Below are 26,290 nucleotides of genomic sequence, written 5' to 3'. Positions count from 1 at the left end.
TGTGATATTTATCAAGTCATTTGATACCTTTGTATAATGAGTAAAGGAATATGCCACTGCTCTAAAGTGAGTGCACAGTATCATTTGGACATGTGTTTAGTTTGTTGCAGTTCCACATAAAACACTCAGAAGACTTAAGAAGAATTAGTTTGAACTTTGCAATACAGTATACTAATTTCACATTTGGGAGATGATTAGGCATCTGTTGTAGTTAAAAAGAACAATTGCAGTGTGTTAATATTCTGAAATATTTTCTGGAAATCCAGTTTTTTTTTTCTTGAAGTTACAAATGTAGGGTTCTTGTTGCAGTTACATGGGAAGACACTGTGGCCTAAGAGGGTCTGTGTGAGCTGATGTTGTTTTTCTGTGTGATTTGTCTGTCTTCAAAGGATTCGGTCATGCCTTCCCAGGAACCTCAGTTAGGTGATAAAAATGATGAAGTTGACCTCCCTTCAGAAGAAAATGATGGAAGTGAGTATTCTTCTGTCAAGATGGAATTCCTGTTCTTCCTCATTTGTAGATTTTTCAGGTCACAATACTGCAACTATACTGTGAACATCTTTGTTGCTTTAAAATCTTTTGTTCATTGGTAACTTTGCTTCCTCTGATATTCCTCACAGGGTGAAATCTTTAACGTTGGTATTAGAGGTTGCAATTGTCTTTTCTGTGTTCATTACTGAAGAGTTAAGTAAGCTCTCTAGGTAACGTTCTCTTCATACTTGCAAGTGTGGTGTGGTAGAGTGGATCTATGGACCAGAGTAGTCGAAACACACAGCCCACTTTCCAGTTTGTCTGTTTTATCAAAAGATTACTTGGGGCTGATGAGCTCTAGTTTTGTCCCATTAACTTTGCTCATTAGAAAGTTGATTGCAATAAGTTTCCTTTAAGCATGTCATCTGATTCAGATTTATCCTCGACTCATAAGTTTTGAAACCATTCCATAATATGAATTTAAGTGTGGATCTGCTGGCAACAACAGATCTGATCTACAGTGTTAAGGTAAGGGCACCTCTGAGACTTTCTGAAGGCTTCCTAAATTGCGTGGAATTTGGGATTATTCCTTCTAGATCAATACTTCTGTGGTTTAACCTGTTCTGGGTCTGGGGCTCATTTATCCTACCTGATGTTCACTGGTGAGTTCCTGGCTGTCTCAGAGCTGGTTATTTCTGCAGTGCCCTTGGTTAGGAACTACTGTCAAGACTGGAAGAATAGAGTAGAAAAACATGATCGACTGTCCCACAGTATTTATAGCAAACTGCTAACCCTTAAATACTGAATTATCTTACCATTTATCACTTTTTGAATTATTCCTAGTAAGGCCTTAATCACACTACTTCTGTTTGACATATTTTCCAGTTCCTTACATTCCCTCAAACCGGAAGCATGACAGCATTAAAGATGACTCTGAGGTATGTTGTAAAATTACTGTTGTGATTCAGTTCTACATGTTCTTAATCATACACCTTTTACGAAATAGCTAATTATATTTCAGCTGTTTTTTCTGCTACTACTTAAGTAAGAGGTCTGAATTTTCTTTCTGAAAATGATTTTTAAAGCATTTTGTTGGATTTTTCTGATTTCTTCTATAAACAGCTCTTGTCATCTGAGTCATGATGCGAGAGAGATGCTTTATTCCCTGCATTCGCGCTGAAACAATACTGTTTTAGCAGATTGTTTGGCTGTATAGGTTCTTACAGCATGTGGTGGCTTTGACATTGTTGTCTGCCCTCTCTAATGGATGTACACCCCTTCTCACCCTAGGGCTACCTCTGCAGGCTAACATTAAGAGAGTTGGTTCAATCTGGTAGTACATTACCTATCTAGCTCTCTGGATAACTAATAATTTACAGAGAGCTCCTGTGGAAATACAAGTAAAGTACCATGTACTTAAGTTATTTTTTTCAGCTTTTGTAGAGGTTCTGACACAATCTCTTCATACTGTTATTCCCTTAAAGGAGTTGAATTCTAAAGGATTTCAAGAAGCTGCTTTTAAAAATGCTTCTGGCATATCTGAATTAAATGCATTTTACAGAACTGTAGCAGCTGATTTGTTATCCTGCTTCCAAACAAACCTGTACCTTCTTTCCTCTACTTCCACTACAATACTTGTCACTACTATTAATTTACACTTGAGTTGTTCTTGCTCTTGGGTAAGTGACTGCCTTATTTTCCATCATGTGCCTTTAGAATTTGTCTCAAATTCAGAGATGCCAAGACGTGAGTTGTTGTTGTTGTCTGCAGTTTCTGCTATGGTAGTGCTCAGGTATACACTGTTTTAATTTAAATTTTGATGGATGCTCTTCTGAATTACAATGATCTGACTTCCCAGTCTTGCTTTTGAGCTTTACTAAAATAATTTAAGGTGTCCTGCAAAGAGGATGTGGTATTCTGGTAGCTTTGTTGAATAGAGTCTTTAAGCTCACAGCAATCTCTTCTAATAGCAGTCAATCCTAGATCAAGATTCTTTATATAAATACTTGGTTCAGCAGAACACTGATCTGTCTGCAAGTACTGTAGCATGAGGTCAGATAAAAATAGGCAATAGAAGTATGTCAGAGCATTGTGTATCCTGGTGAAATTTGGAAAGTCAAAGTGTATTGTGTATGCGAATCTTCAACTACTTAATCTGTAGTGTTATATCACATAATTCCAGCAGATAGTAAAGATCAAGTTTATCTTTTAGAATTTAAAAACAACGTTCTTTGTGGCAGGATATTTTCTGCCAATTCTCACATTTCAGAATATAAAAGATGGTCTTTGCTCAGTGTGAAGTATAATCCAACATAGCCTAAAGTTTAAGAATGACTAAAATGTCACTTCTAAAAGAATGCCTTCTGTTTTCCAGTAGGGAGTACTTATGTGATTCACTGAACAACTAGAGCAAGAACTAGAGAACAAAACAAACACCAACAAAATATTTCTAAATAAGTCACTATCAGCCATTCAGATCTGTGTGACAGTGACAACAGCTTGTAAACTCAGTGAGCTCTGTCCAGTGATTAAAGACCTTTTGGCTGTGATGGATGCTAGAAAGAGAAGATACTTTCATAACAGTTAACTACTTGTTTTCTTTCTTTTATGCAGGATATCAAACCAGTCATTGATGGAATGGATGGAATTAAGATTTCTCAGGGGCTTGGGCTACAGGACTTCGATTTAATCAGAGTTATTGGACGTGGAAGCTATGCCAAAGTTCTTTTAGTTCGGTTAAAAAAGAATGATCAAATCTATGCGATGAAAGTAGTGAAAAAAGAATTGGTCCATGATGATGAGGTAAGCCTGTGTTAACTGCATTCCACTGCATGTTTTAGAAATGTAGTGCTGTTTGACAAACATCATTCAAATTAGAAGGCAGCAGAAATCTTAGAAAACAGTTCTGTCGTAGGAGTTTTACAAGCTTTTGAAGTCATCTGTCACTAACTGTCTGCTTAAAGTGTAGCATCAAGATTAAATTTGAAATGTCTCTCATTTAAACAAAACTCTTAAATTTGGTAGAATGCATGTGAAGAATGTTCAAACAAGTGTGCTAATCTGTACACTTATGTTCACTTAAAAGAAGACAGAATGGATAAAGCGAATCCCAGCAAAGAAGGGAGGTTTGAACCACCTGCAGTGCCACAGAGCTGGAACGTGCCATGTTAAGGAGTGGGGGATGGGTTCACAGCCCACAGCCCTGCTCAGACAGTGCTCTGAGAGACCTTGCAGAACAATGCCATACGTTGTCAGGCTGCCAGCTTCAGTGGCACACTGCAGTGTGACATGCTTGTGCAGGAGTGGCAGCACATATGAAGAGGTGTATGGGCTGTAATACCAGAAGATATGGGAAGAATATGAATTTTTCTAGGCTCGATCCTGTTAATGTTAGCTTACTAATGTAGTACCAGTGTATTATTTGTATGTACAAATATGATGAGCTTAGTTTGGGTTCTCTTAGAGGAGAAATCATTTGTTAAAACAAGAAATGAATGTGTTTTTTCAAAATTGAATTTAGCGTTCATATTTAGCCCACATTTCCCATTCTGAAATGTAACATCTTGAGGAGCATTTAAACACAAACCTTTCAGATCTGGTTTTGTTGGTAATTGTTCTTGATTCCTTTGAGACTTCAGTTCCTCAGCCAGACGGGTTGTCCTGGGATTGAAGTCTTTGTTTCCCTTTGTACAGTTCTTCACCAGTTGTTCTTGACAGGAAGGCCTGAATTCTCAGCATCTGTCTCGGTTGTCTCCAAATTGGCTGGAGAGCTGGAAGTATCTGTTAGAAATAGAGAATTCTTACTACTTGCATTCCTTGTTTGTTGGCATGGTGCTGAATGTTCATAGTGTGATCTGTGTCATGTCTTGGATCTACTGCTAGAACCAGTTGTCCAGAACATTTTAATTTCTTATGGTTATAAGAAAAATGATGAAATGTTTTATTGTGGATCTGAACTTTGGTACTTTGGTACAAATACTTCACTTGAATCAGTCACATGTTGTTTCATTCTTATATTGTATTGCAGTGTGTAGTCAGAACTTCTGTTGACATATTAAAGGCAGTCTGTGATACCACTGAGGGTGATTTTGGTTGGACAAACTCATTACATTTTGGTAACTGCATTGAGTTAATTTCAAGTATCAGATGAGCAAGTGAAGCTCAGTTATTTAAACCCACTGAATAATTGAGCTGAATTGTTTTCTATTTTCCTCCGGTTTTAGTTATTTAGCTTTTCTTAAGGACATGTGTAAGAACACTATATACAAGGGAGGTTAGATGTAAACAATTTATTTTCTGGGAATGTTCATGGTGGTTATCTGGTAGAAGTTCTGATTGTTCAATTATTCTATTTCAGGATATTGATTGGGTACAGACAGAGAAACACGTGTTTGAACAGGCATCCAGCAACCCATTCCTAGTTGGTTTACATTCCTGCTTTCAAACAACGAGTCGGTAAGAAAGATCTGAAATTTTGTTTTGAAAACAGAAAGCTTCTTGTAAAGGAGGTATAACCACTGCCATGGCAGTCAGAAAACTTTGGAAGGGTTCCATTGCTTCACCAAAGCCAGTTCAGAGGGCGTAACTTAATGCAGTGTGGAGCAAAATGCAGGGATTTCCTGTCCATAATATTAATCAAACACTGCTGCCTTTTGTACTGTTTATGGTAGTACTACAGCTTTCACAGCAAATAGTGGACAATTGAATGAAATATCCTCTTCCTGTTTAGTCTGGCTTCTTCATTTTTATTTGCTTTCAAATAAAGGATGTGCTCCTGCCTAGTATGGGTCAAATAAGGATTCTTTTGGCTTCTTTCCTAATCTTAAGTAGTTGCGGTAACCATAAGAAATATGCAAGTCAGATTGAAGAGTGGAAGTGAAAATGGCTCAAATTGGAAGAATAGCAGTAGTTTTCTTCCTACTGAGAATTTGCTTGGAAGCCATTAATTCTATTATATACTTTCAGATTATTTCTTGTCATAGAGTATGTAAATGGAGGAGACCTTATGTTTCATATGCAACGGCAAAGAAAACTTCCTGAAGAACATGCAAGGTATTTTACTAATCCAGCTGTTGTGGTTTTCCTTCTGTTATTTCATGTTGTATGAGATTCTTTAGGAAGTTTATAAGAGAATATGAATAGCCAAGAGGAAACAGAAGGTTATTTTCAAAGATTAGAGTGTTGTGCTATGGTAAGAAATGTTAACTTTTTTAAAATATGTGATTTTTGATTGGCAAACTATTTCTGTGTATTTGTATTTACTGCTTCATGTTCAGTTAACATTTCTTTGATATGTTGATAGATAATTAATAGAATTCAAAATTACATTTGCCATTTTTAAAGGAATGGTTTTACAGGATGAGTTCAATACCTTTGTGAACAAATGTAGCTTCCTTTCAGTATCCTGTTCAGAGACAAACTGGTTTTGTACAGTCTTTAAGATTTTTCTCTTTTTCAGGTTTTATGCTGCTGAAATTTGTATTGCTCTGAACTTCCTACATGAAAGAGGCATAATCTACAGAGATTTAAAACTAGACAATGTTCTTTTAGATGCAGAGGGTCATATCAAATTAACAGATTATGGCATGTGCAAGGTAAAATTTTCTAAGCTTTCTTTTCTCTTTTCTTTGTCACTCAGTAGTGTATTTCTTTGGTTAAGCTTTTAAGTCCAACACTGTACTAGTGATACCAAGGGAAAACTGACAGAAGTTACCCTTTGCTTAACACCAGTGTCACAGAATTGGTTGTGGAAGAGCAACTTAATGCTGCAAAGTAACTGAAGCATAAGACCAGATTTGTAACTTCTTCCTTTGTGTTTTTTATGCTGATCACTTTGCGGGAGAGAAGTTGACCTTGACTGAGTTCATTTCTAATGTTCAGTTTTCTACCTCCAAATTAGTAAACTTCTAATTTTTTAAACTGCCTGTATGTAGGAAGGATTGGGTCCTGGTGACACTACGAGCACTTTCTGTGGAACACCAAATTACATTGCACCAGAAATCCTAAGGGGAGAAGAATATGGTAAGCTGAGACTGAACAATTTGGTGTTATAACTGAGCACAAATCCAAGTTAGAGTCATGGAGTCATTGTTCAAATACTGTTGTTACTGGATTTCCTCATTTTTGTGCCATTATATATTGAGAAAATTTAAATGCATGTTATACAGTATAAGTTTGCACTAGAAAAACAACCTTTTAAGTTCAGAAGTCATTCATTTTGGCTAGCTTTAAATCCTACTTTCCCTGAACAATGCAGTGTCACTGTATCAAAATCAATCCCCAACCCTTGTTATACTTGACATCCCAACTGCTATTGTTCCCCAGGCAAAGTTATGGAATGCTGTGACAAAGTTCATTGTTTATTCAGAAGTCAAAACTATAATCTTAACCAGTGTTGTTGTTATGAACTGATCTGATCAGTAGGTTGGGTTGTGTATAGACACGTACAAAATCTATACGGGTTGCTTTTGTGGTCCAAATTCCTGTCAAGTTTCATCCATTGATACTGGTCATATAGAACCAGACCATTACTCCTCACATTATGAGAGAACTCTGAAATTTGAAGAGCAGCTTAAAATCTACTGTGTAAATATTGACAGGGTTCAGCGTGGACTGGTGGGCTCTTGGTGTATTGATGTTTGAAATGATGGCAGGAAGGTCTCCATTTGATATCATTACTGACAATCCAGACATGAACACTGAAGATTACCTCTTCCAAGGTACAGTTTTGTGTTCTACGATTTCTCTTGGGGGAGAAATAATGAAAATTAACAGTTGCAGGAGGACACTTAGAATTACTTTATCTTTTCCTTTTCTCATCTCACAGCTGCTAGCAGGTCTACAGTATATGAAGTATTTTTAAGCTTTCATCCTAGGTATTTATTTTATTGTGATGAAATAGCCTGGAATTAGGAACCTTTCTACAGATGATAAAAGCATGTCAAAGAACAGAAGTGAAGCCAAATAAATTGTATGGAATTATGAATTATTATTTAAAAACAGACTTTACATATGCTAAGGACACAAAATGTTTTATTCCCTGTTCTTGTACAAATAAAAAGATCATGTAGCTAACACTTTTTTCTGAAATCTTGAAGTTTTGCTGCAGTAGTTTGTATTACTGTAACTCCTTATGTTCAAAAATTTGTTAATTTCAAAATTAACCATATGTAACCATTTTTCAAATGGTAACATATCTGAACAATATAGTGTTTGTATTGAAATAATGGTCAATGTAACAAAACAAACAAAAAAAACCAACAATATTACTGTTTTTAAACCTGTAACAGTTATCCTTGAGAAGCCCATCCGGATTCCAAGGTTTCTTTCTGTCAAGGCCTCCCATGTGTTAAAAGGATTTTTAAACAAGGTAAATTACATTCTCTTATTTTTAGCATCTAATATCTGGAAGTCAGCTTCCTGTTGAAAGGAATACGGTTAAGAAGTTAATCTGCTTACTATTAAGAAAATCTATAAAACCTTGGCATCCTGTATGATTTAAAAAAGACCAACCAAACCACCACCACACAACTTGTTAGTTCTGAAGAACTCCCATATCAGACTTGTTTTAAAAGCCTGGCCTTGGTTAGAAGCTGTTATAGACATTTATAAACTCTTATCTGTAATACTTAATGTTCATTGAATGAAGTTCATTGAAATCCATAGAACCATTATCATTCAAATTGGGGGGGGGGGGGGGGGGAAGGATATGAATTATATATTAAGTCTAATTATTATTGCCAGAAGTTGTAAAATACTTAGTTAAATAGAGCTTTTATATGAACTCAGAAGAGAATGAAGATGCTTTGGTAGCCATAGCATGTGCATGTTAACAGGTGTTTGTGTAGTAGTGGAGAATGCTGGTGATACAGATGGGGTTGTGACAAAAATGGGCTGTAACTGACTCAGTATGTAACAGTGTGTTTCTGTGTTTCTTGCAGGACCCCAAGGAAAGGCTTGGTTGTCAGCCACAAACAGGATTTTCTGATATCAAGTCTCACACGTTTTTCCGCAGCATAGACTGGGATCTGGTAAAAATAATTACTTCTGTTTGTGCCTTCAAAAGGAACTTCTTGTTAGTTTCTTGTTAGTTTATCCAGTGTAGATGCAAGGTGCCTGCAGTTGTCATTTTACACAGTCCTAACAGAGAAAGGCAGCGTGTCTTAGCAAGCAGTGCTTAATTTCCCTGGTTAGAAACATTTCCACCTCAAAGGGAGGGCAGGTTGGCATTGAACTGAATGAACAAGAGCAGGTAAAGTGCCACAGAATCAGTTAATACACAGCCATGGGAGGTGAGATGCTTCACATGCACAAAGCATTTGTAGTCTACTTGTAATACATTATTTAAAAAAAAAACAAGTTATGTACTTTTTAAAATGAGTAGGATTATTCAAGTAGGTAAGAGTGAAGTCATGTTTATGGCAGAGAAGGGTTGCATCTTTTTTCTTTAAAAAAAAAAAAAAGTGGTGTGAAAGTTTTGTAGCTACTTGAAATGATTCTCTGATTATTTCTTCTTGTTTTTCTCTATACCTGGTGTTATAATGGAAATGTTTAGCTTAGGATGGAGCAGACAACATGCATGTCTGTAGGTTTGGATGCATCTTTATTAAAGCTAGTTTTATAAAAGCTTCTGTTACTCAGTAACTGTCTCTGCTTTGCAGAAAATCACCATAGGAACTGCATTGTTGCATTTATTGACACAGCCAAAAAGAAGTCAGGAACTCTTCCTTACCAGCATTACATTTTTAATAATTTAGTTGAACTTTGAGAATATTGAGAATATATGCATGTATTGTTTTCATGGTCCTGGGAAGTCTCCACAAAATATAGAAACAGGCAAGCAGCAGTGCCTGTAATAATGTGAAAGAGGTCCAGACAAGAACCGTGTGACTGTTGCTTCCAGGCCTGCTGTTCAGGCATTCAGAGAAGACATTCACTACATTAGGAGCCAGTGTTTTAAAATACCTGCCGTTCCCAGAGTGATTTGTACCATAATTACAAGGATGTCTACTTCTGTCACAGACATGGCTCGTTTTGTGTTCTCCTTTTACCTACGTGCTGTGTTCCATTATGTTAGCTACCCAGTGGTAGCTGTAATGCAGCTTGACTGCAGTTTGTGTTAGAATATAAATGCCATGCACTGCAGGGTTTCTGTTTTGCAGAGTTTTTCTGACAGGTGCAGAAGACTCTTGGATCTGTTGTCTTTATCTGTATAAATACTTCTTAATTGGAACTATTACTTCTTGATCATCACATACGCTGAGTTTACTTGAGTTTTGGTTTTCTACCTACTTTTTGGTTGAAAGCCTTGGTATTAAATATCTAATTAAAAACACTAATAAAAAATTGGGGTGGATTTCTGTACAATTTTGCAAGATAATTAGGACAGCACTGCTCAGGAGGGATCTAAGATGTCAGGAAAAAAACTAAGCTATGCTTCTAGTATTGGAAAATGTGTTTAGGATAACATGCAAAACCTCTGTAAGCATTGTTTTCAGTCTTGGTCATCTGAGTTGTGTGTGGTGTGGTTAAGAACATATTAGATTACTCTGTATGCAGGATGGTTTAACAGCATTCAGGGAGAACGAACACAACCTTTCTAATTTTTCAGCACAAAGTACCTATTTTTACAGTGTTTATCCATTACATATTGAAAAAGTGCTACAAAGCCATGGCTTCTGCTAGCTGTGTGCAGAAGCAGTTATGGTTACATTTTGGACAGCAGTATCAGCTCATCATTTACGTTGTCTTGTTAGATTATGGTGATGGTAGCTTGGCTGGCTTTTTTGTTTTGTGTATTTTAACAAAATAAATTTTAGGGTTATAGTGTTGGGGTTGATGTTACTGAAAATTAGAACACATTTAGTCTCTGTTGCTCTGACTTGAAGGTTAAGGGCTACTTCAAGTCATTTATTCTGTTCAAGTGCTGCAGTTCATCTGGTGTGTTTCCCTTCCTACTAAATACAGCCAATAGCTTTTCCATACTTGTTTGCTTATACTTCTTAATTGCAAGTTTTACCTGTTAGCTGTAGATTTCTAGTCGAGCATTCATCAGAGTCTCTAGAGACGTGAATCTTAACTGCATTGTAGTTCAGATGTTTTCATTTGATTGGTGGTGTATCAGGAGCACTAAGTAGTCTAGATTAATCTCCTGTAATTGCACACAAATGCTGTTCCTCAGGAAGAGAAGTAAATACACTGTCCTGACTCTTTCTTCTATTGCAACATTCTGCATCTGTGTAGGAGTTTTTCCAGTCTTGACTACATGTACCAAGTTAGAAAAGAAAGCTTAAATGGCTGAATTATTTTTGGATCTCTATTTTTAAATGTGGAGCACTAACTATATTGGTGTTCACTGCTTAACTTGTAATAAGTTATACTTAAGTATTTTGACATTTCTCTCAAATGGCATTTAGAATCATTGAATTTGTAGGCTGCTTATGTTAATAATTATGGAAAAGGTTACAAAAATAGGAATGCATTTCTGGTCTCAGTATAATTCACGTCAGTGTGGCTTCTTGTTGTTTGTGTTGCTTCAAAACATCCAAAAACCTTCAATTTCTCCTTGTGAAACTGACCTATAAAATACATTGTAATAAGATTCTGGGAGCCAACACACTCTGCATAAACTTCTGTTTTACATGGGAGAAGCCCATGTTTGCATTTTGAATTATTTTAAAGTGGCAGTAATTAGTATATGATCTGCAAGGCAAAGAGAAGCCTAAAGTCAAATAGTTGTGAGAGGATTTTCTGGGAGCTGTGAAACTTTACTTAATTTCAGAATACAGTGACATAATACATTCCAGCTCTCAAGTCCATGTTACTGTTTTTGATATGCAGGCAGCACAGAGGCCTCCTTATGTGCAGTTTCAGTTGATAACATATGGACATCATGGGTGTAATAACTAGTGAGAAACCTCTTCAAAAGAATGCTACTGAAACGAGTCATAGAACGGATAGAATCATAGAATGCTATTTAATATAGAATACAACTCCTTAAGACTGAACAAGACCTGTAAGAGAACCTACAGGCCTTGGTGTAGAAAATAAGAATGTTTCCCTTCCCTCGGTGTTTTTCAACCATCCATCCAGATGTGTGAAGAGGCTGGAGCCAGGGAGAAAGCTGGGTGTATCACGGAGTATTATTGCTATGAAAACAAAATTTAGTTTTTCAATCTTCATACAGAAATATATATTAAAACAATCTTATTGCTTTGTCACGTAATGCTGTTGTCACTGAGGATATTGCATGAAAACAAACTGTGCTTTTCCATTTTCCATTAGTGTTGTTAGTTGTGTTCCAGGGGGAGCTTTGAATGTTGATTTTGTATCTGATATTTCTCTAGAGGAACGGTGACCTCCAGTGGCCAGCAAGGCTTAACCCAAAGTGTATGTACCACGTAGGCCATAACAGATCAGAATAATGATCAAGTCTGGTAGCCTGTCTCTATCAAAGCCATTACCAGAAGCTTCAGAGGAAGGTAAAAATGGTTCCAACTGCTCATAGCCTCATAAATAACTTCCTTCTAATTCATGTGTTGGTCACTTCTATGCCCTGTAGAAACACAGAGCATATAGATGTGTAGCTCAGTTAGTGGTTAGGAAGTTACCTGTAACATAACGCTTTTTACCACAGCTTTTAAGTACTAACTTCTGTGGTGATCAATTACTTTCCCCTGTTCTATTAAGGAATTTGAGTATATTTTCTTTAATTTAAAGAAAAACTACCTCCACAGTGCAGAGAAGGCAGGAATAATTCATTTAGCCAGAACTTAACTCTGAAACAACTAGAAATTTATTCTTTGATCAGCTGCATGCCTGTTAGCATTCTACCAACAAGAAAATTTTCAGTGGTAATTTAATAATGGATCATAATATAAGCTAAATTCTTACCCTGCCACTGAGCATCTTGTCCCCAGTTCTGCTCCATCTCAATTACAAGGGGATCCGTGGAGAGGGTTTTGTACCTCTCATTTGATACAGCTGAGGTTGTTCTTGTGTATTTTTTCCAAAGCATATAACTGGAATGCTGGTCCTGTTTCAAGCTCTGTAATTTCTGCTTAGATGACCCATTAAAGAAACCCAGGGTGAGTGATGAACATGGTGTGTTAGTACTGGAAGTCTGCATTTATTTACCCTTTGTTCTTCCAATTAAAATATAATCCAGTAATGTTAAATGGGAAAACCACTGTGAAGTGTATCATACATGGAAAATCTCTACTGTTATAAGGCTATTTCAGACAACTCTGAAAGCACAGACAATATAGCTATAAAACTGTACTCTGAAAGTAGTAATGCCAGCAAATGTTGTAAGTACCTACAGAGGATGTTAAGATAGACATGTGCCAACACTGAAGAATAGCATTATCACAATTTATTTTGCATTCTTACCCTGGAATCCTTTCTGACACTTCCTTCTGCAGGCAAGTAATGACTTCAGTCCATTTCTAGATGCCAGTTCTGTGATGTGTACACAGCCTCTTGAATTAAAGGAGCTTTGAACAAAAGCAGCGTGCCAATTAAGCAAACATTTTGTAGAATTGCCATCTTAGATGATCATAAATAGAAGAAAACAGATAACCATATCTTATCGGTGATGTTTAACAGTTCTGGTTATAGCTAACTTGTAAATTGGCAGTTTAGGGGCAAATGAATAATTTCAGTTTTCTTAATGCTCAGTAATGTCTCTGAAATGTTGCTGTAAGAATTGTTTTTACAAAATAGATGAAATTTACTGGCATCCATAAATCATCAGCGATGGATGGAGGAGCTCGTTTCATGATGTGCTTCACTCAGCACACTGAACTGTCACTTTCATCACTTGCTATGCCTGGCTTTGTCATTAGCACACTGCTTATCCTTTTGAAGTTGGGTTTCTAATGAAACAACACTTTCTCTGTGGTTAACAAATGCCACAGTGTGATTGTAAAATCAAATCCGAGCGTGGGACCTGATGGCAGTATTATTGTTTTTTAATAGGAGAGTTGGGAGATTCAAGTGAATATTTAGAAGCAATAAAAAATCAAAATTGTAGGGAGGAAGGTGAGTTCTTCCAAGTAGCCGTACTGTTTCTCTCGGTATCCAACATATTGATGTTGCAACTGTTCCTGCTCCTCTGATTTCCCAAGGCTTGATGATTGTATCTGGGAATATTTCACTGTTTTGACAATAAATGTGTAAACAATTGTTTTGAAGGTTTTAGCCATCTACGTTGGCTGCAGTTAAACCTTTGAATGACTCATCGAAATCGTCTGACCTGATTTTTCACACTTACAGCCCAATAGGAATGGAAAGCTTCATATATACTTCCTCCTCTTACTGCATCGATGCTTGTTTTCCTGTTTGTTGTGTATTAACTTGTCATTGCATGTGATTTGGGAACTAAGCTTTCAGTGGTACTTTCTGACTGTTTCATATTGAGCTACAAAAGAATGATTATATGTTGTGAAAGAGAAGTTGACCAAACTTCTGCAGAGTTCTATAGGTTAAAGCTAATCTCAATGTCGTCAAATCAGATAAAACTTACACTTGACAATTGTAATGTACCTCCTTCAAGTGCTTATGTTACAGGAATGGCATTTTTAATGTAATTTTGGAGATGATGGGTTTATGTGCTATAGTTCTTACTTGCTAGTTAGGACCCTGATAAGCATCTGAACGTATACTGCATTCTGTGCTTCATGTGAAAAAGAGCATCATGGCAGATGAGACCAGGTTAGTCCTGGTGAAAGAGAAGAGGGGAAATGTGTGTTTCTGTTCTGTCTCTCAGGAGCAGTTTCCCAGACAGTTTAGCAGTTAATTACCTCTGTTTCCCGGCTAGATGAGCTGAGGTGAACACAGATCGTGGGGGAGAGGTGGAGGGAGGGCTGGGTATGAAGACCTCTGGCAAAGCTGTGGTTGGTGATGTATGGGGTTTGGAAAGGCCAGAACTTGAGAGTTGCTTTTTCCCGAGGCACTGATCTGGATGGGTCTCTGAAATCATTGCAGTAGCTTCCTTAAAGACAGACCTAACAGCACTGTAATGTAAAGTAACCTTTAGAATGTAGGAAAACTTCATCAGATGTTTGTATTAATGTGAGCTAATTTGTATGATATTTCTGTACTTGGTGCATTTGATAATTAAGCTCATCAGTTCTCATCATGCTGAATCTGCCTATGAAGATTTTTGCTATCTCTGTTGTTAATAGATAGAATCACGTACTTAGAATGAAAGGCACTCTTCATTTTTTTGTTTACTTATTAACATTTCTAATTAGTGAGGCGTTAGAAATATGTAGATGTTTCACATTTTAAAAAACGTTACACTTTTTCATGCATCATTTTTCTCTAGCATAAATGCTTTCTTTGTTACCTTTGCATTGCACCCCTAAATTATGTGTTTGTTTCAGTTTAAGTCAAAGCTTCAGCATATCAACAACTGTAGGCATTAGAATCTGGTTGGTTGCCTTCCCATGAAATGTGTGTTTGCAGGGCAGACCTGAAATAACATCACACGACATTAATGATGTCACCTCCTTGAAATGCCATGGATGCATAGAACAGCGTGTTGGAAACATTCACCGCTCTGGCTGTGTGTGCACAATGCGCTTCAGTTCACATCATGTTCTGATGGTTTAAGTTCTTGCCTTTGGTGTTAAGTGGTGGTGTTTACCTCACTGATTTTCCAGAATGTAATGCGTTGGAATAGCTTGTTTGCTCCTGTGGAGGAATTGAGCAGTAGCACTGACTTGGCTGCTGCTTGGGCTGTGCCTTATGTGGGAATTAGACTGAGTGTTTGTGCGTGGTAGAGCTGGGAAGAGGGGCAGCAAATGCTGTCTTGGTTACAGCATTTTGTGTTTAAGTGTGAATGGAAACCTACTGAATTGTTTTTTCCTTTCCTCTCTCTTACGAAGCACTTTCTTTTTGTTGCTGTAGTTAATTTAGACTGTACTGTCAGATACCAAGTCATGATGAATTCTGTTCACAAATATTTGATATATAGTAACTTAACCATGCAAGAAGTATACAAATCCACTAGAACTGTTTGTAGACAATCCTACGAAAACTTGATTTATTAAAACTTAGGATGCTTCTTACTCTACAGTGCTTCAACTGGGAGACTTTCTACGTTACTTCCATTGTGGTAGTGTTATTTTGTATTTGAGGCAATATGTGATGCAGTTGGCAAGGCATTCTCACAGCGTCTCACTGTGGTTGGTGATCAGCTCACAAAGCAGGCTAGATATGTGTGGGCATCCACTTGCTTTTGGAAGTCAAAACACCCATCCATAATTTACCCCTTGGAACAAGCTAAACATGGGGGAATTCCTGTTTTTTAACTGCTGTGGATAGAGATTTCAACACATCACAATCTGTCTGCAGCTCCTGTGTCACTCAGAGCTGTGATAAGAGCAATCTTACAACTCTGGATGATAGCAGGGATTTGCCTTAATAAATAAACTATAGTTTCTGTTGAGCACACTACTGCTGCAGCAAATGAGAAAAGGTTCTTAATGATTAGAGCAGCATTATTTGAATCAAAAGTGTTTTCTTACATGTTTTGGCAGTCCTTGGTATGGCAGATAAATAGTGGCTTTGTGATCTCACAGCAGGAAGCATTGTATGTAAATAAACTTAAAGTTGCATTTTAATTGCAAAATAAATTTCTAGGTTGCTTTAGCTATTGTGATAGCTCTTGCTTTTAACGACTAGCCATTGATGGGGATGTTAGTAAATGCTGCTTACAGTTTTGTTCTGTGCTGGAACTGACATTAACCAGTAAGTCTGGATATCTTGATGCAAATGCCTTTGCAAGAGGCAGCTTTAGAGACGTTCATAGGAGGGGGAAAACGTGAGAGATTCTGGGGAGGCTTCTTGGCTTGAATGGAAAGCTTCTGGAATGTGTTGTCAATTTTAAATCTTGAACCAGATTTACAGAGCAACAGATTTTTTTTCTTAATTTATATGGTGAGAGACTTGAGAAACAGCTTTTCTATAATTAAAGTTTGAAGATAACTGGAGAAATAATCAGAAATTATCCTTTTGCTGCATTTTAAATATAATCCAGAAGCATGTACAATTTAGTGTCAGTCTATTAGAAAAAAATTTACTAGCATGTTTGTACCTTCCACCAATATTAAAACGTATAACTATAGTTACTTATTTCTGTATGTACTCTCAAGCCAATTTATGTTATATTGAGGGAATTTACAACTTACTGAATATCTCTAACTTTTTCTTCTCCCATTGTATTTTTTCCTAGCTGGAAAAGAAGCAAACAACCCCTCCATTTCAGCCTCAGATCACAGATGATTATGGTTTGGACAACTTTGATACGCAGTTCACCAGTGAACCTGTGCAGCTAACCCCAGATGATGAGTAAGTTTTCTTTTTCCCTGAATACAGTTTTACATTAAATTTAATCTTAAATTGTAAAAAGTTGTTTTCTCATAGTGATCTTTAAATATGTACTTAGCTTTAGTACGTAGTCAATGTCTTCAAATATTCTACAACTTACCTTACTTTCTATGTATTAGAAAATTGCTCATAATCTCCTAAGTTGGTCAGAACACCTCATTAATTTACTGTTGAGCACGTGCTTGCTCAACATCAAAATTTAGTTCTAACCCAGACAGTTTGAATCTTAGATTGTCCAAACTCTACTAAAGTAACTGTACACAGTTTGGGCTATTTACAGAAGTGCTAAAAGTTCAAGTCAGAAGCTTGAGTGATGGCTGGAAGGACAAGGGGAAGCTCTGTGCAATAGGGGGGAAAACATCAGAAGAAACGTTCTTGTAGCTGTCACTTGTGTGTGAAGCATTTAGTGCATGGTGCTGTTTTGTCACAAGTACAGTGAAGCTATTTGCTGCTCATCTGGCATTTTGGTGCAGAACAAAAGTGAATCAGGAAACGTTGAGCTTTCCCAAAAATGTAAGACAGATAATACTGAAATTGCAGTGCAGCAAGAATTTTTTCAGGTGAGCTTTACTGTGAGAGAGCAGGAAAACTTTGCTTCTACTTCATACACTTGCTTTTTATTTTCAGTATTTTTAATTTCCTCTGCTTGCTTTTTCCTTATTAGGCTAGATGCCCTGTGCTGTAGACTATGCTGCATTTGTTTTCCAATCATTTGCAGCCTGCTGCCTTGTTCACGTTTGAAGAAAACCAATTTGTTGTGTTCCAGGGTTGTAAATGAATTCCGCAGAGCTGTTTAATGAAAGTGTGCCCAGATCAATCTGTGGCTCTTTTTGGGTGCCTAATAAAGCTGATTCTGAAGTACTGTTTGGAACTGGGCATTTAGTAATGGATTTACTATTTCTAATTTATCAGATACTGCCTGAAGTGCTGCATACAGTTGTGTGCCATCTGTGCAAGAAGCTGTTGTGTATCATAACTATTAGCAGCAGGCACATTTCAGCCTTACATGCTTCTGTGTGCTTCCCTTCTTCCTTGCTGCTACACAACAAAGCTGAATTCTTCTGAAAGACAACAGCATTTCAGAGCCTCTTTGTATTATAAAGTGCCTGCTATAATCCTAGGTTGGCCCCATGAGTGGGATGAGCCATGAGTATGAAATATACGTTCAGAGGTGTCCCAGTCTTTTGTCCCATTTGTTGATGCTTCTGTATGTCTGTATGACACAGCTTTCTGTAGGGTATTCTGCTGTTACCTGGGGAACATAGACATAGCAACAACACTACCTGCAACAAGTAAAATTAAATTTGTTTTTTGTTTTTCAGAGATATAATAAAACGAATAGACCAGTCAGAATTTGAAGGATTTGAATACATTAATCCATTGTTGCTGTCAACGGAAGAAACAGTATGAAGGAAAGGCATCTTTGCTGTGGACAATGTGAATGACCTTAAATTTATACTTAACTACAGTATATGCATGCAAGGCTGGGGAACTGTAAGATTCTGGATGGAGACCAATGATTTAAAAAAAAAAAATAATTGCTGCTGAAAATCAAAGAAGAGAATAATGATTCTGGTGGGTCTTACCACCACTAAGTTATTCTTAAATTCTGGGCACTGACACAACTGGCTTCATTAATGAAGGAATTTGCATTTTGTGCCTATTTCATGAAGGATTGAAACACTCATTGCATCTCTGGGAAAGGAGTTTCTGAACAAGTTTGAGAACTGCACACTTTCTACAAACATTTGATGCAATGAGTTCCAGTTGAAGAATATTAGTGTAACATCCTGAAGAATAAAATATATTACGGTGGTGTTGAAGCTTATTTTTGATGCCTTTTTTCACAAGTGGTACCTGTCTAAACGTCTCAGATGTATTTAAAAGGAGTTGTGTTTTATTAGCAATCAAAACATAAGTTTGGGTACAAGATTTAAGTGCCTAAATGGATAAACTGCATTGAAGAGTTGTTACATATTTGGAGCGTTCTTAAACCTGGTAAGTTCTGCTTGTTAATATTCAAGTAATCATTTACATATAAACATGGTTCACAGCTGCAACCTAATGTTCACTTGTTTCTTTGTAGAATTTGACATGTGGAGTGACTCAGCAATATTAATTCCAAATTAAATTTTACAGTATCAATTTCAAAATCTGTTGTTTTAAATTCCAAATTTACCAAAATGTATCAATTGAAGAAAACTAAATTTGCACAGGAAGGATTTCTGGACATACTGAAGCAGTGCCTACACCTACAGTGATATTGTGTATCAGATTTTTGGAAAGTATTCTCATCAACAGTACAAATACTCAGAAACGGAGAGGAAGCATTAATAATGAAGCATAGCCTTAAAGTTGAAATAGTGAATCTAGAATTACCATAATAGTCAACTTTCCTGATAAAGCACACCTCCTGCTTATGATAAACTGTCTGCTTACGATTACTCAGTGTATATTAATAAACTAATCATTCTACATAAAAGAATGGGATGTTTTGGTAAAAATGGTTTGCATCCAAGTAGTAACTTTTTTTTTTTTAATTGAGAAGAACAAAGCATACCCAAGAACTTGGGTACACAACAGTAACTGTCAAACCCCTTCTTGTAGAAACTGGGGGGTGGGGTATGGGACAGGGAAGTTGGGGACAGGTGTGCGTTCCATCCAGGTCAGTTACCAGCTTGGAAAGCTCTGTCACTATGTATGGGAATTCGTGTGCATTGCTATCTGAAATGTCAGATGCTTGTGAGGACTCACTTGCCTCTACAAGTAACAACGTGAGGCACTATTTCTTTTTGCTGGGTTTTTGGTTAACTGTATTGTGTGGGTTGTAAATACAAAACTGGAAATATTGAGAAACCCTGTGCCATGTCATCTCGCCTAATTTGGTGTAAATTGCAGGACAAAATGCAACACTCACTTTATTTGTATTAACATCTGGTTTTCTCAGGGTACAGCATTGCATTAGGTGCTGAACATGACATCTTTTGGATTCACATCCAAATCATGAGGTGCTAGGATGAGACTGCCAAAACATTATTTAAAACTTTCAATTAATCATTGATTAACAGTCAACATTTTGTATCCCTTCATTAGCAACAATTATGCAGATGTGTGGTTTAGTTCTATTAATCCCATTCAGATCTAAGTTGTGGGTTTCTCTCCGTTGGACTGTAGCTTTTTATACTGAGCAAGATGTGTTTTAATCAGCACTAAATAATTTAACCAGTAAGAAATACTTGCCTCAAATGCCTGGATTTTAATTACTTTACCTAGTAAAGGAAATATTTTACCTTTTAAATCTGTCACTTTAAAATTATTTTTTCCTTCGCCTTGTCAACTGCTTTGTTTACCCTGAAAACTTTTTGTTTCAATTCCCCTGGTTAAACAGCTGATCAATAGCTACACTAGTGACTGCAGGCAGCTCATGAAAGGAAACGGGGCAGATTAAGCTGTCCTCTGATGTGCTGAGGCATAGAACTTGAAAGATTATAAATGTGATTTGTTGTTTTTTGTTTTTTAACCGTGTTCCTGGGTGGCCAGAACATTTTTGGGAGGGAGGGAAGGCAGAACAGAGATGTATCTGCTGAACAAACATTGTAAAGAATACTTGACTTATTTAAAAACGTACAGGCATTTACAATGTTGCTGTGTTGCCAAATAGTTTGCTGGATACAAGTTTGGTTGCTCATGTGCAAGTGTGTGAATAATGTTCTGTTCATAATGAGGGGGAAATTTTTTATATGAAGTACTTGTTTTATAAATAAAAGAAAATGAAGGATGTAATTAAATGTGTGGTTTAAAAAAAAATCCTAATATATTGCAAATGGATCTGGTTATGATATATAGTTGTCTTATTTGAAATAGTAAATGAAAATTCTAGCTAATATAATGATTGTAAAACAGTAAATATGTTCTTGTAGTTTTGTATAATTAATTAGTTGGGATCTTTGACCAGTTTTATTTGTGCAGAAGATGGTATACTAATCCATAACAGCTAAGATCATTTATATTCTTGCACATCTATTAAAGACTTTAATGAAAAAGTTAATTGTTATTATTTATCAGTAAACTGAGATATGTCCAACTTGCACTTTTTAAAGCGACCTTATTGTAAATTAAAAAACCTACAGAATTATGCCTGTACTTCAATACTGTAGTCTGTTTATTCAATGGACTTGGCTCGCATCTGAACTGCTGGCTCTTGAAGTCCAGAAGAAAGGTTTGCTGAGACAAAACTTCAGATACTGGTTTGTTGTGCTCTTTTTCACATTCTGTGAAGGCAGTTGTACGTGCTTGTCTCAGCTATTTTGGTTACATACGAGAAGATTTAAAATGATCCCAAACAACAGGCAGGTGGCACTTGACCTTATTTCTCAGTTCCTGATCTACAGTATTTCAGGAAGTTTGAGACTAGGACATGTTTCCTTGACACATCTTTCCTTTTCCTTTGAGAAAGGTTCATACTCAACTTTGTCCCTTTGCTCTTCATTATTCTGGATTTACCACATGATATCATCTGTGCTTTCAGATAAACATCTAGCAAGATGGCCATCAATATCCATTTGTGACAGCCTGCAAATAAAAAGAACTCGGTGAGATACAAATAATTCAATTTATGCCACTCCTCCCCCCTCCTCTCAATTCCTGTAAAATCTTGTTGGTGAAGCCATTCTTTTGTCTCATTCAGCCTTCCAGAGAAGGAAAGTATTTGGCAGACATATCCTGCAGTGTTTGAGGACCTGTTCAGAGCCATATTAGTTTTCAGCAATTGCAAAAGCCTAAATGCTTTTGTGTAAGTGGTGTAATTTCAAGAGAAAACATAACTCACATTGTACAGTAAATTGTAGAGTAGGTGCTAAATTGCTGGAAGCGAGATTTTTTAATAGAGGTAGTTAGAGAGTAACGGAGGGCTGAATTCTGCCATTAAAGAGCCAAGTAAAAATGTTGCCTACTTTATTTTCATAACATCACATAGAATGTAGCCAGAAGTATTGCTTTTTGTATAGTTGGAAGACAGTACAAAGAAATAGGAGACTTACATTTGACTGAAACGAATCAGACACATTGGGCAGCTGTCAAGAGTTGAAGATCCTTCACTCTGATGTCCAGAATTCTCCTTGCAGCTCTCATTTCCAGCCATGCTCACCAGTGGAGGTTTGCTTTCTGCAGGCATGCTTCTGGTCTCACCAAGTGAAATTCTGCTTTGATGCATTTGTGCTTGAAGCTCTTTTTTCTCTTGTGTTCTGTTCTCCTTGCTGTTCTGCGCAGTCCCTCTGCAATGCTGTTGAACACTTGGAGCTTTTACAGTTTTTTGTGACGATGCCAGGTAGCATGTAGAAGTTTTATGCTGAGTGTCTTTAAATGGCTTGAGATCTACATCTGCCTTGGAAAAACCTCCCGTGTCTTCCTCTGCCATGTTTTTTGGATCTCTATTAGTTTTACAGCATCTTTGCTCAGATGTAGAAGATAAACTTTTCAGTTCATCTGCTTGGTCCCATTCTTCATGTAAGTGATCCGTTTGTGTTTCTATTAGCTGAGGGGAGCTAAAATCTTCTGGTTTAAAATTTTGTTCTGTGTGAAAGGATGGGAATGATGTCCAGTGGAAGTCTTTCATTCCAATTTTGAAAACTTCTTGGTTTTGTAGACTCTCTTCCTCAGAGCTCTGTGACATACGCACAATGTCTTCAGAACAAATCCTACACTAAAAATAAAGCTGGACATACTACAAAGACAGAAAACTAAACTACATTGGAAGCTATGTGCATCTTATTTACATCTATCTCCAGCACTTGCAAACCAATTAGCAACTTCCTAGAAGTGTCTTAACATTTCTAAATAATTCCCACGGATTGAACACAAACAGGATATTCTTCTTCTATGTCCCACAGAAAATACCTGCTGTTGCTTAGGGGGAGAGAAAAGATCTGCTTTACAAATGCAGTGTCTTGTATTTTGAGATTCTATCCAGTAATAGAGTAGTGTAAAACCTGACACTGTGTAATTAGTCTACTACCACTTACTTTTTCCAATTCCCTTCCTTTAGGGACTTGCTGGTACTTATGCCTGCACAGAGAACCTCTTTGCAGGAAAACGTGAATTGTCCTTACATTCCCTGCAATGTATGTAGAGAGTAAAGAGCTGCAAATCATCTATTTAAAAGTTATTTCAGAGCGTTGTCTCTGATACCCTCATTCAGACTGTCAGTACTGTAAACATGGCACAAAGTAAAGACAAACAGGATACAACGCGCTTCCTTTACCTTTCTGAAGAACTCTGGAAAATTGGGTACTGTTTGCCAACTTGTGCATTGTAAATCTTGACTGATGTTCCTCAGTAGCAGGCTCCATGTTTTTTCACACTCATTTAAATCATTTTTTTCAAACCAGGAACTTCTGTCAGTCGACGCTCTGAAAAGCAAGGGTGTTCCAGTAGTTGGGGTGGGGAAGGAGGGGAAAAAAATACTTTACATAGCTATTATTCTGCCTCTTAATTCATCTAGCGTAGTGCTGAGGTTTCCTAAACCATTTGTGTTCTTAGCTGTTCCTTGCTTTAGCAAGAGATGTTTTAAAATCAAATGTCTGGTAGCTGATGGTGTATTAACCTATTTCAGCCCAACACAATGGCTAAGCATGCTGACCTCTTCTGTTCCTGGCTAAGCACAAGGTAGGGGTTTTATGATTGCAAACTGGCATGCCTCTTCCATTTGCACTACACAGAATTCCCTTCTTACCTATTTTCTGTTGATAAAGTAGCACTATGTGCTGAAGGTAGTATTATATTTGACAATTTTGGCATATAAAACCACAGAGAGGCACTTAAAAGCTATTTGTCAGTAGGAATAAGTACACTAATGCAGACTTCTCAGAGTTTAAAAAAGGTGAGACTCCCTGTGGAGGAAAAAAAGTTCAGCTGTTTATTGTACCACTTGTTTATCAAGGGAACCTTTGTCTAGCCTACAGCAAGCTTCTTCTAGAACAAAGAAAAATTATTTTGTCTGTAAGCTCATTTTGCAGTCTAACCTTGTTTTCCAAATCATCCAGTAAAACCATTACCTTCTACTTGTAACAAATGAGATATAGGCACTTATTCTTGTCTTCATTTCTGAGTGGTACAGTGAAGTGTAGCCACTGTTTTCTTCTCAAAGACCAAACGTGGCACCTGCTGAGCACAGAATCATTGTGTGCATTGAGAAAGGCAACGCTTCCTGTGTGTGCTCGGCTGCTCCCACGTGGCAATCTGAAATTACTGATTAGCTTTCTAAACAACTCTATCTAATCCTTCCTAGGAAGGCATTAGAAAGGATTAACCATAAAGTAAGCATAATAAGGGTTTTATGCGTGCAGGGTTGTATCGAGCCAATTGGAAGAGGAAGGATTGTCAATGAGAATTGTGCTCTGCTGTTCTCACTTCTGGCTGAAGCGTTTTCTGGGCTGGCAGCCCTGAGGCGATGCTGAACGATGAGGACGATTCTCAGGAACACCTGAGGAGGTTTTGGAAGGGCCACCTCTGACCGCAGGATCTCCTTTCCTCCATCCTCCCTTACCCCAAGGCTGGAAAAGAGAACTCTTTCTGCTCTGAAGAAAGCCAGCTTCATTTTCACACATCAGCTTTCCTCACCAGTCTCATCCCGCGGTGGCAAAGGCAGAAGGCGCAGGGCCCGGCGCACCGTAAAGTGCGGTGCATTTCAAGTTTTAATAAGACCTCTTGTGCTTTATGAAGGGACTTTAAACACAACCACACAACGTGCTGGAGACGCAACGGCGCCCGAGGCGCTGCCCGCGGCCGCGTGAGGCGGTGCTGCCGCTCCCGCCCTTCGTGAAGGGGGGAAACGCCTCCCCGCGCCAGGCCCCTTTTCGCGGAGCCCTTCCCCGCCCTGCCCGCACTCACTGGCGCTCCCGGCCGCAGGCTGTCGGCGCCTTCCTGGGCTTGAGGCGCAGCTTGGCGGCTCCTTCCTCAGCCATGGCAGCGGCACGCGCGGGGACGGTTGAGGAGGCGGCACTGCTCGCGCTCGGCCGTTGGGCGGGAAAGGCACCGCCTCAGCGCGGCCGTTGGGCGGCTCCGCTCCTCCTGACGGGGCGCTCCGCCCTCAGAGCTGCGCTGGCTGAACGGTGAGAGAGGCGGGCTGAGCGAGGAGGTGTCGCCCCGCCGCGTGATGGGCTCGGCTTGGTCCGTAGCGAGTTAATAGCTCGGATTGGAAAGCTATCTCCTTAGTAATAAATTGTGTTTTTGTAGCGTTTTGGTCAACGCGGGGGTTGAAGCGGCCGCTTCCCGCTGTGCGCAGCTGTGAGGGAACGGCTCCCAGTAAAACCCTCCGTGGGTCTCTGTGCCCGCAGCAAAGCGCTGCCGTGCTGCTGTGCGTGGCTGCAGCCAACGGCTGCAAACTCAAGTATTAAAGTAGATTAAGAATACATCTCAGATCTGATTCCTTCTCCAGAAGAAGCGATGCTGATCAGTTCCTCTGGCAGGATGGCTTTTGTGTTTGAGTATTTTTTTGTCATCTGCTGAAGCACCCCAGAAGTAACTGTGGTGCTTTTTGCTTCTGCTGCCATTTAGAAGCTGCTTCCCTGAGAGAGGAGATGAGGTTCCACGTGTAGGTTTTCCCTTCCCCCTGGCAGGGCAGGCACTATCAGCATCCCAGGCAGAACCAGGTGAGGAATGGTTTTAAGAAATGGTTTTAAGTTGATAGAAATGGTTTGAAGTTGGGGGAGGGAAGATTTAGGTTGGATGTCAGGGGGAAGTTCTTTATATGGGAGTGGTGAGGTGCTGGAACAGCTGCCCAGAGAGGCTGTGGATGCCCTGTCCGTCCCTGGAGGTGTTCAAGGCCAGGTTGGATGGGGCCCTGGGCAGCCTGGGCTGGTGTTAAATGTGGAGCTTGGTGGCCCTGCGTGTGGCAGGGGGTTGGAGATTCACAATCCCTGAGGTCCCTTCCAACCCTGGCCATTCTGTGATTCTTTGAGGAGCGGTGAATGCGAAGCTTCAGGGCTGCAGGAAGGACCACAGTGATGGCAGCAGACAGCAAAGAACAGCAGGAGAAACTGCACAGAAATAAAGAGTAGGTGGAAAGGGGCTCAGCCGTGCGCGTGGCTGAAAATGCCACGACAAGGGAAGTGAGGTCTGATTTTATTTGCTGGCCTTCATTAAGGCTGTGAATGATGTTACGCTGCTAATAACCACCGCTTGGCGGCAGCAAACAGCACAGAAATCCTGCTTGAAGAAAATCCGGGGGGCACTGAGAGCTTTTAGACTGAGCTCACGTCTGCAGGCGCCTGTGCGTATTCCTGGGTGCATCTACAGGAATGATTGCTCACACCGCAGTTCTTTCCTTTGTTCCTGTGATGTCTGTCAGTGCTTTACTCATCTTGTGACCCCTTGCATCCTAGCTGGGCAATCCTCTCCTCCTAAAGCATGGATTGCACTCGCAGGT

General features: G+C 38.6%; 2 protein-coding genes across 6 annotated transcripts in view; one reads left to right on the top strand and one right to left on the bottom strand.

The window, feature by feature from the left end:
- PRKCZ (protein kinase C zeta) overlaps positions 1 to 18,404 on the top strand; it is a 40,895-nt gene extending 22,491 nt beyond the window's left edge. For all 3 annotated transcript variants that reach the window (XM_085242211.1, XM_085242212.1, XM_019622517.3), the window contains 12 exons: positions 390 to 471; positions 1,357 to 1,409; positions 3,085 to 3,273; positions 4,829 to 4,926; positions 5,437 to 5,523; positions 5,930 to 6,065; positions 6,405 to 6,492; positions 7,071 to 7,190; positions 7,761 to 7,840; positions 8,412 to 8,501; positions 16,712 to 16,827; positions 18,189 to 18,404. In XM_085242211.1, coding sequence (XP_085098337.1) covers positions 390 to 471; positions 1,357 to 1,409; positions 3,085 to 3,273; positions 4,829 to 4,926; positions 5,437 to 5,523; positions 5,930 to 6,065; positions 6,405 to 6,492; positions 7,071 to 7,190; positions 7,761 to 7,840; positions 8,412 to 8,501; positions 16,712 to 16,827; positions 18,189 to 18,276 — 1,227 coding nt within the window. In that variant the 3' untranslated portion in view covers positions 18,277 to 18,404. The remainder of the gene's footprint in view (positions 1 to 389; positions 472 to 1,356; positions 1,410 to 3,084; positions 3,274 to 4,828; positions 4,927 to 5,436; positions 5,524 to 5,929; positions 6,066 to 6,404; positions 6,493 to 7,070; positions 7,191 to 7,760; positions 7,841 to 8,411; positions 8,502 to 16,711; positions 16,828 to 18,188) is intronic.
- Positions 18,405 to 19,758: 1,354 nt separating this feature from the next.
- On the bottom strand, positions 19,759 to 24,957 carry FAAP20 (FA core complex associated protein 20). 3 transcript variants are annotated; one of them, XM_010722826.3, is made up of 4 exons: positions 24,754 to 24,957; positions 23,126 to 23,273; positions 21,906 to 22,567; positions 19,759 to 21,438 (listed from the first exon to the last, which is right to left on the bottom strand). In XM_010722826.3, the coding sequence occupies exons 1-4, from the start codon at positions 24,825 to 24,827 to the stop codon at positions 21,366 to 21,368; spliced, it is 957 nt and encodes a 318-aa protein (XP_010721128.2). In that variant the 5' UTR covers positions 24,828 to 24,957; the 3' UTR covers positions 19,759 to 21,365. The 3 variants fall into 3 exon arrangements, with proteins under 3 accessions (XP_010721128.2, XP_010721130.2, XP_010721129.2); XM_010722828.3 differs by having other exon boundaries at positions 21,906 to 22,528; positions 24,754 to 24,956; XM_010722827.3 differs by lacking the exon at positions 24,754 to 24,957 and adding an exon at positions 23,919 to 24,743.
- Positions 24,958 to 26,290: the final 1,333 nt, after the last annotated feature.

This window comes from Meleagris gallopavo, chromosome 23, assembly GCF_905368555.1.
Source record: "Meleagris gallopavo chromosome 23, MGAL_WU_HG_1.1, whole genome shotgun sequence".
Taxonomy (NCBI): Eukaryota; Metazoa; Chordata; class Aves; order Galliformes; family Phasianidae; genus Meleagris; species Meleagris gallopavo.
The sequence above is the reverse complement of the archived record's forward strand: the minus strand, read 5'-3'. Positions and strand labels throughout refer to the sequence as shown.

Bases quoted from the DNA above. Each gene is read 5' to 3' on its own strand.
- FAAP20 (XM_010722826.3), bottom strand. From the start codon at position 24,827: ATGGCTGAGGAAGGAGCCGCCAAGCTGCGCCTCAAGCCCAGGAAGGCG. The intron at 23,274-24,753 runs GTGAGTGCGGGC...CTTGCTTTTCAG, and splicing joins GCCTGCGGCCGGGAGCGCCA to AGCGTCGACTGACAGAAGTT. The intron at 21,439-21,905 runs GTAAGTCTCCTA...TTTTATTTGCAG, and splicing joins CTGATTCGTTTCAGTCAAAT to GCTGTCACAAATGGATATTG.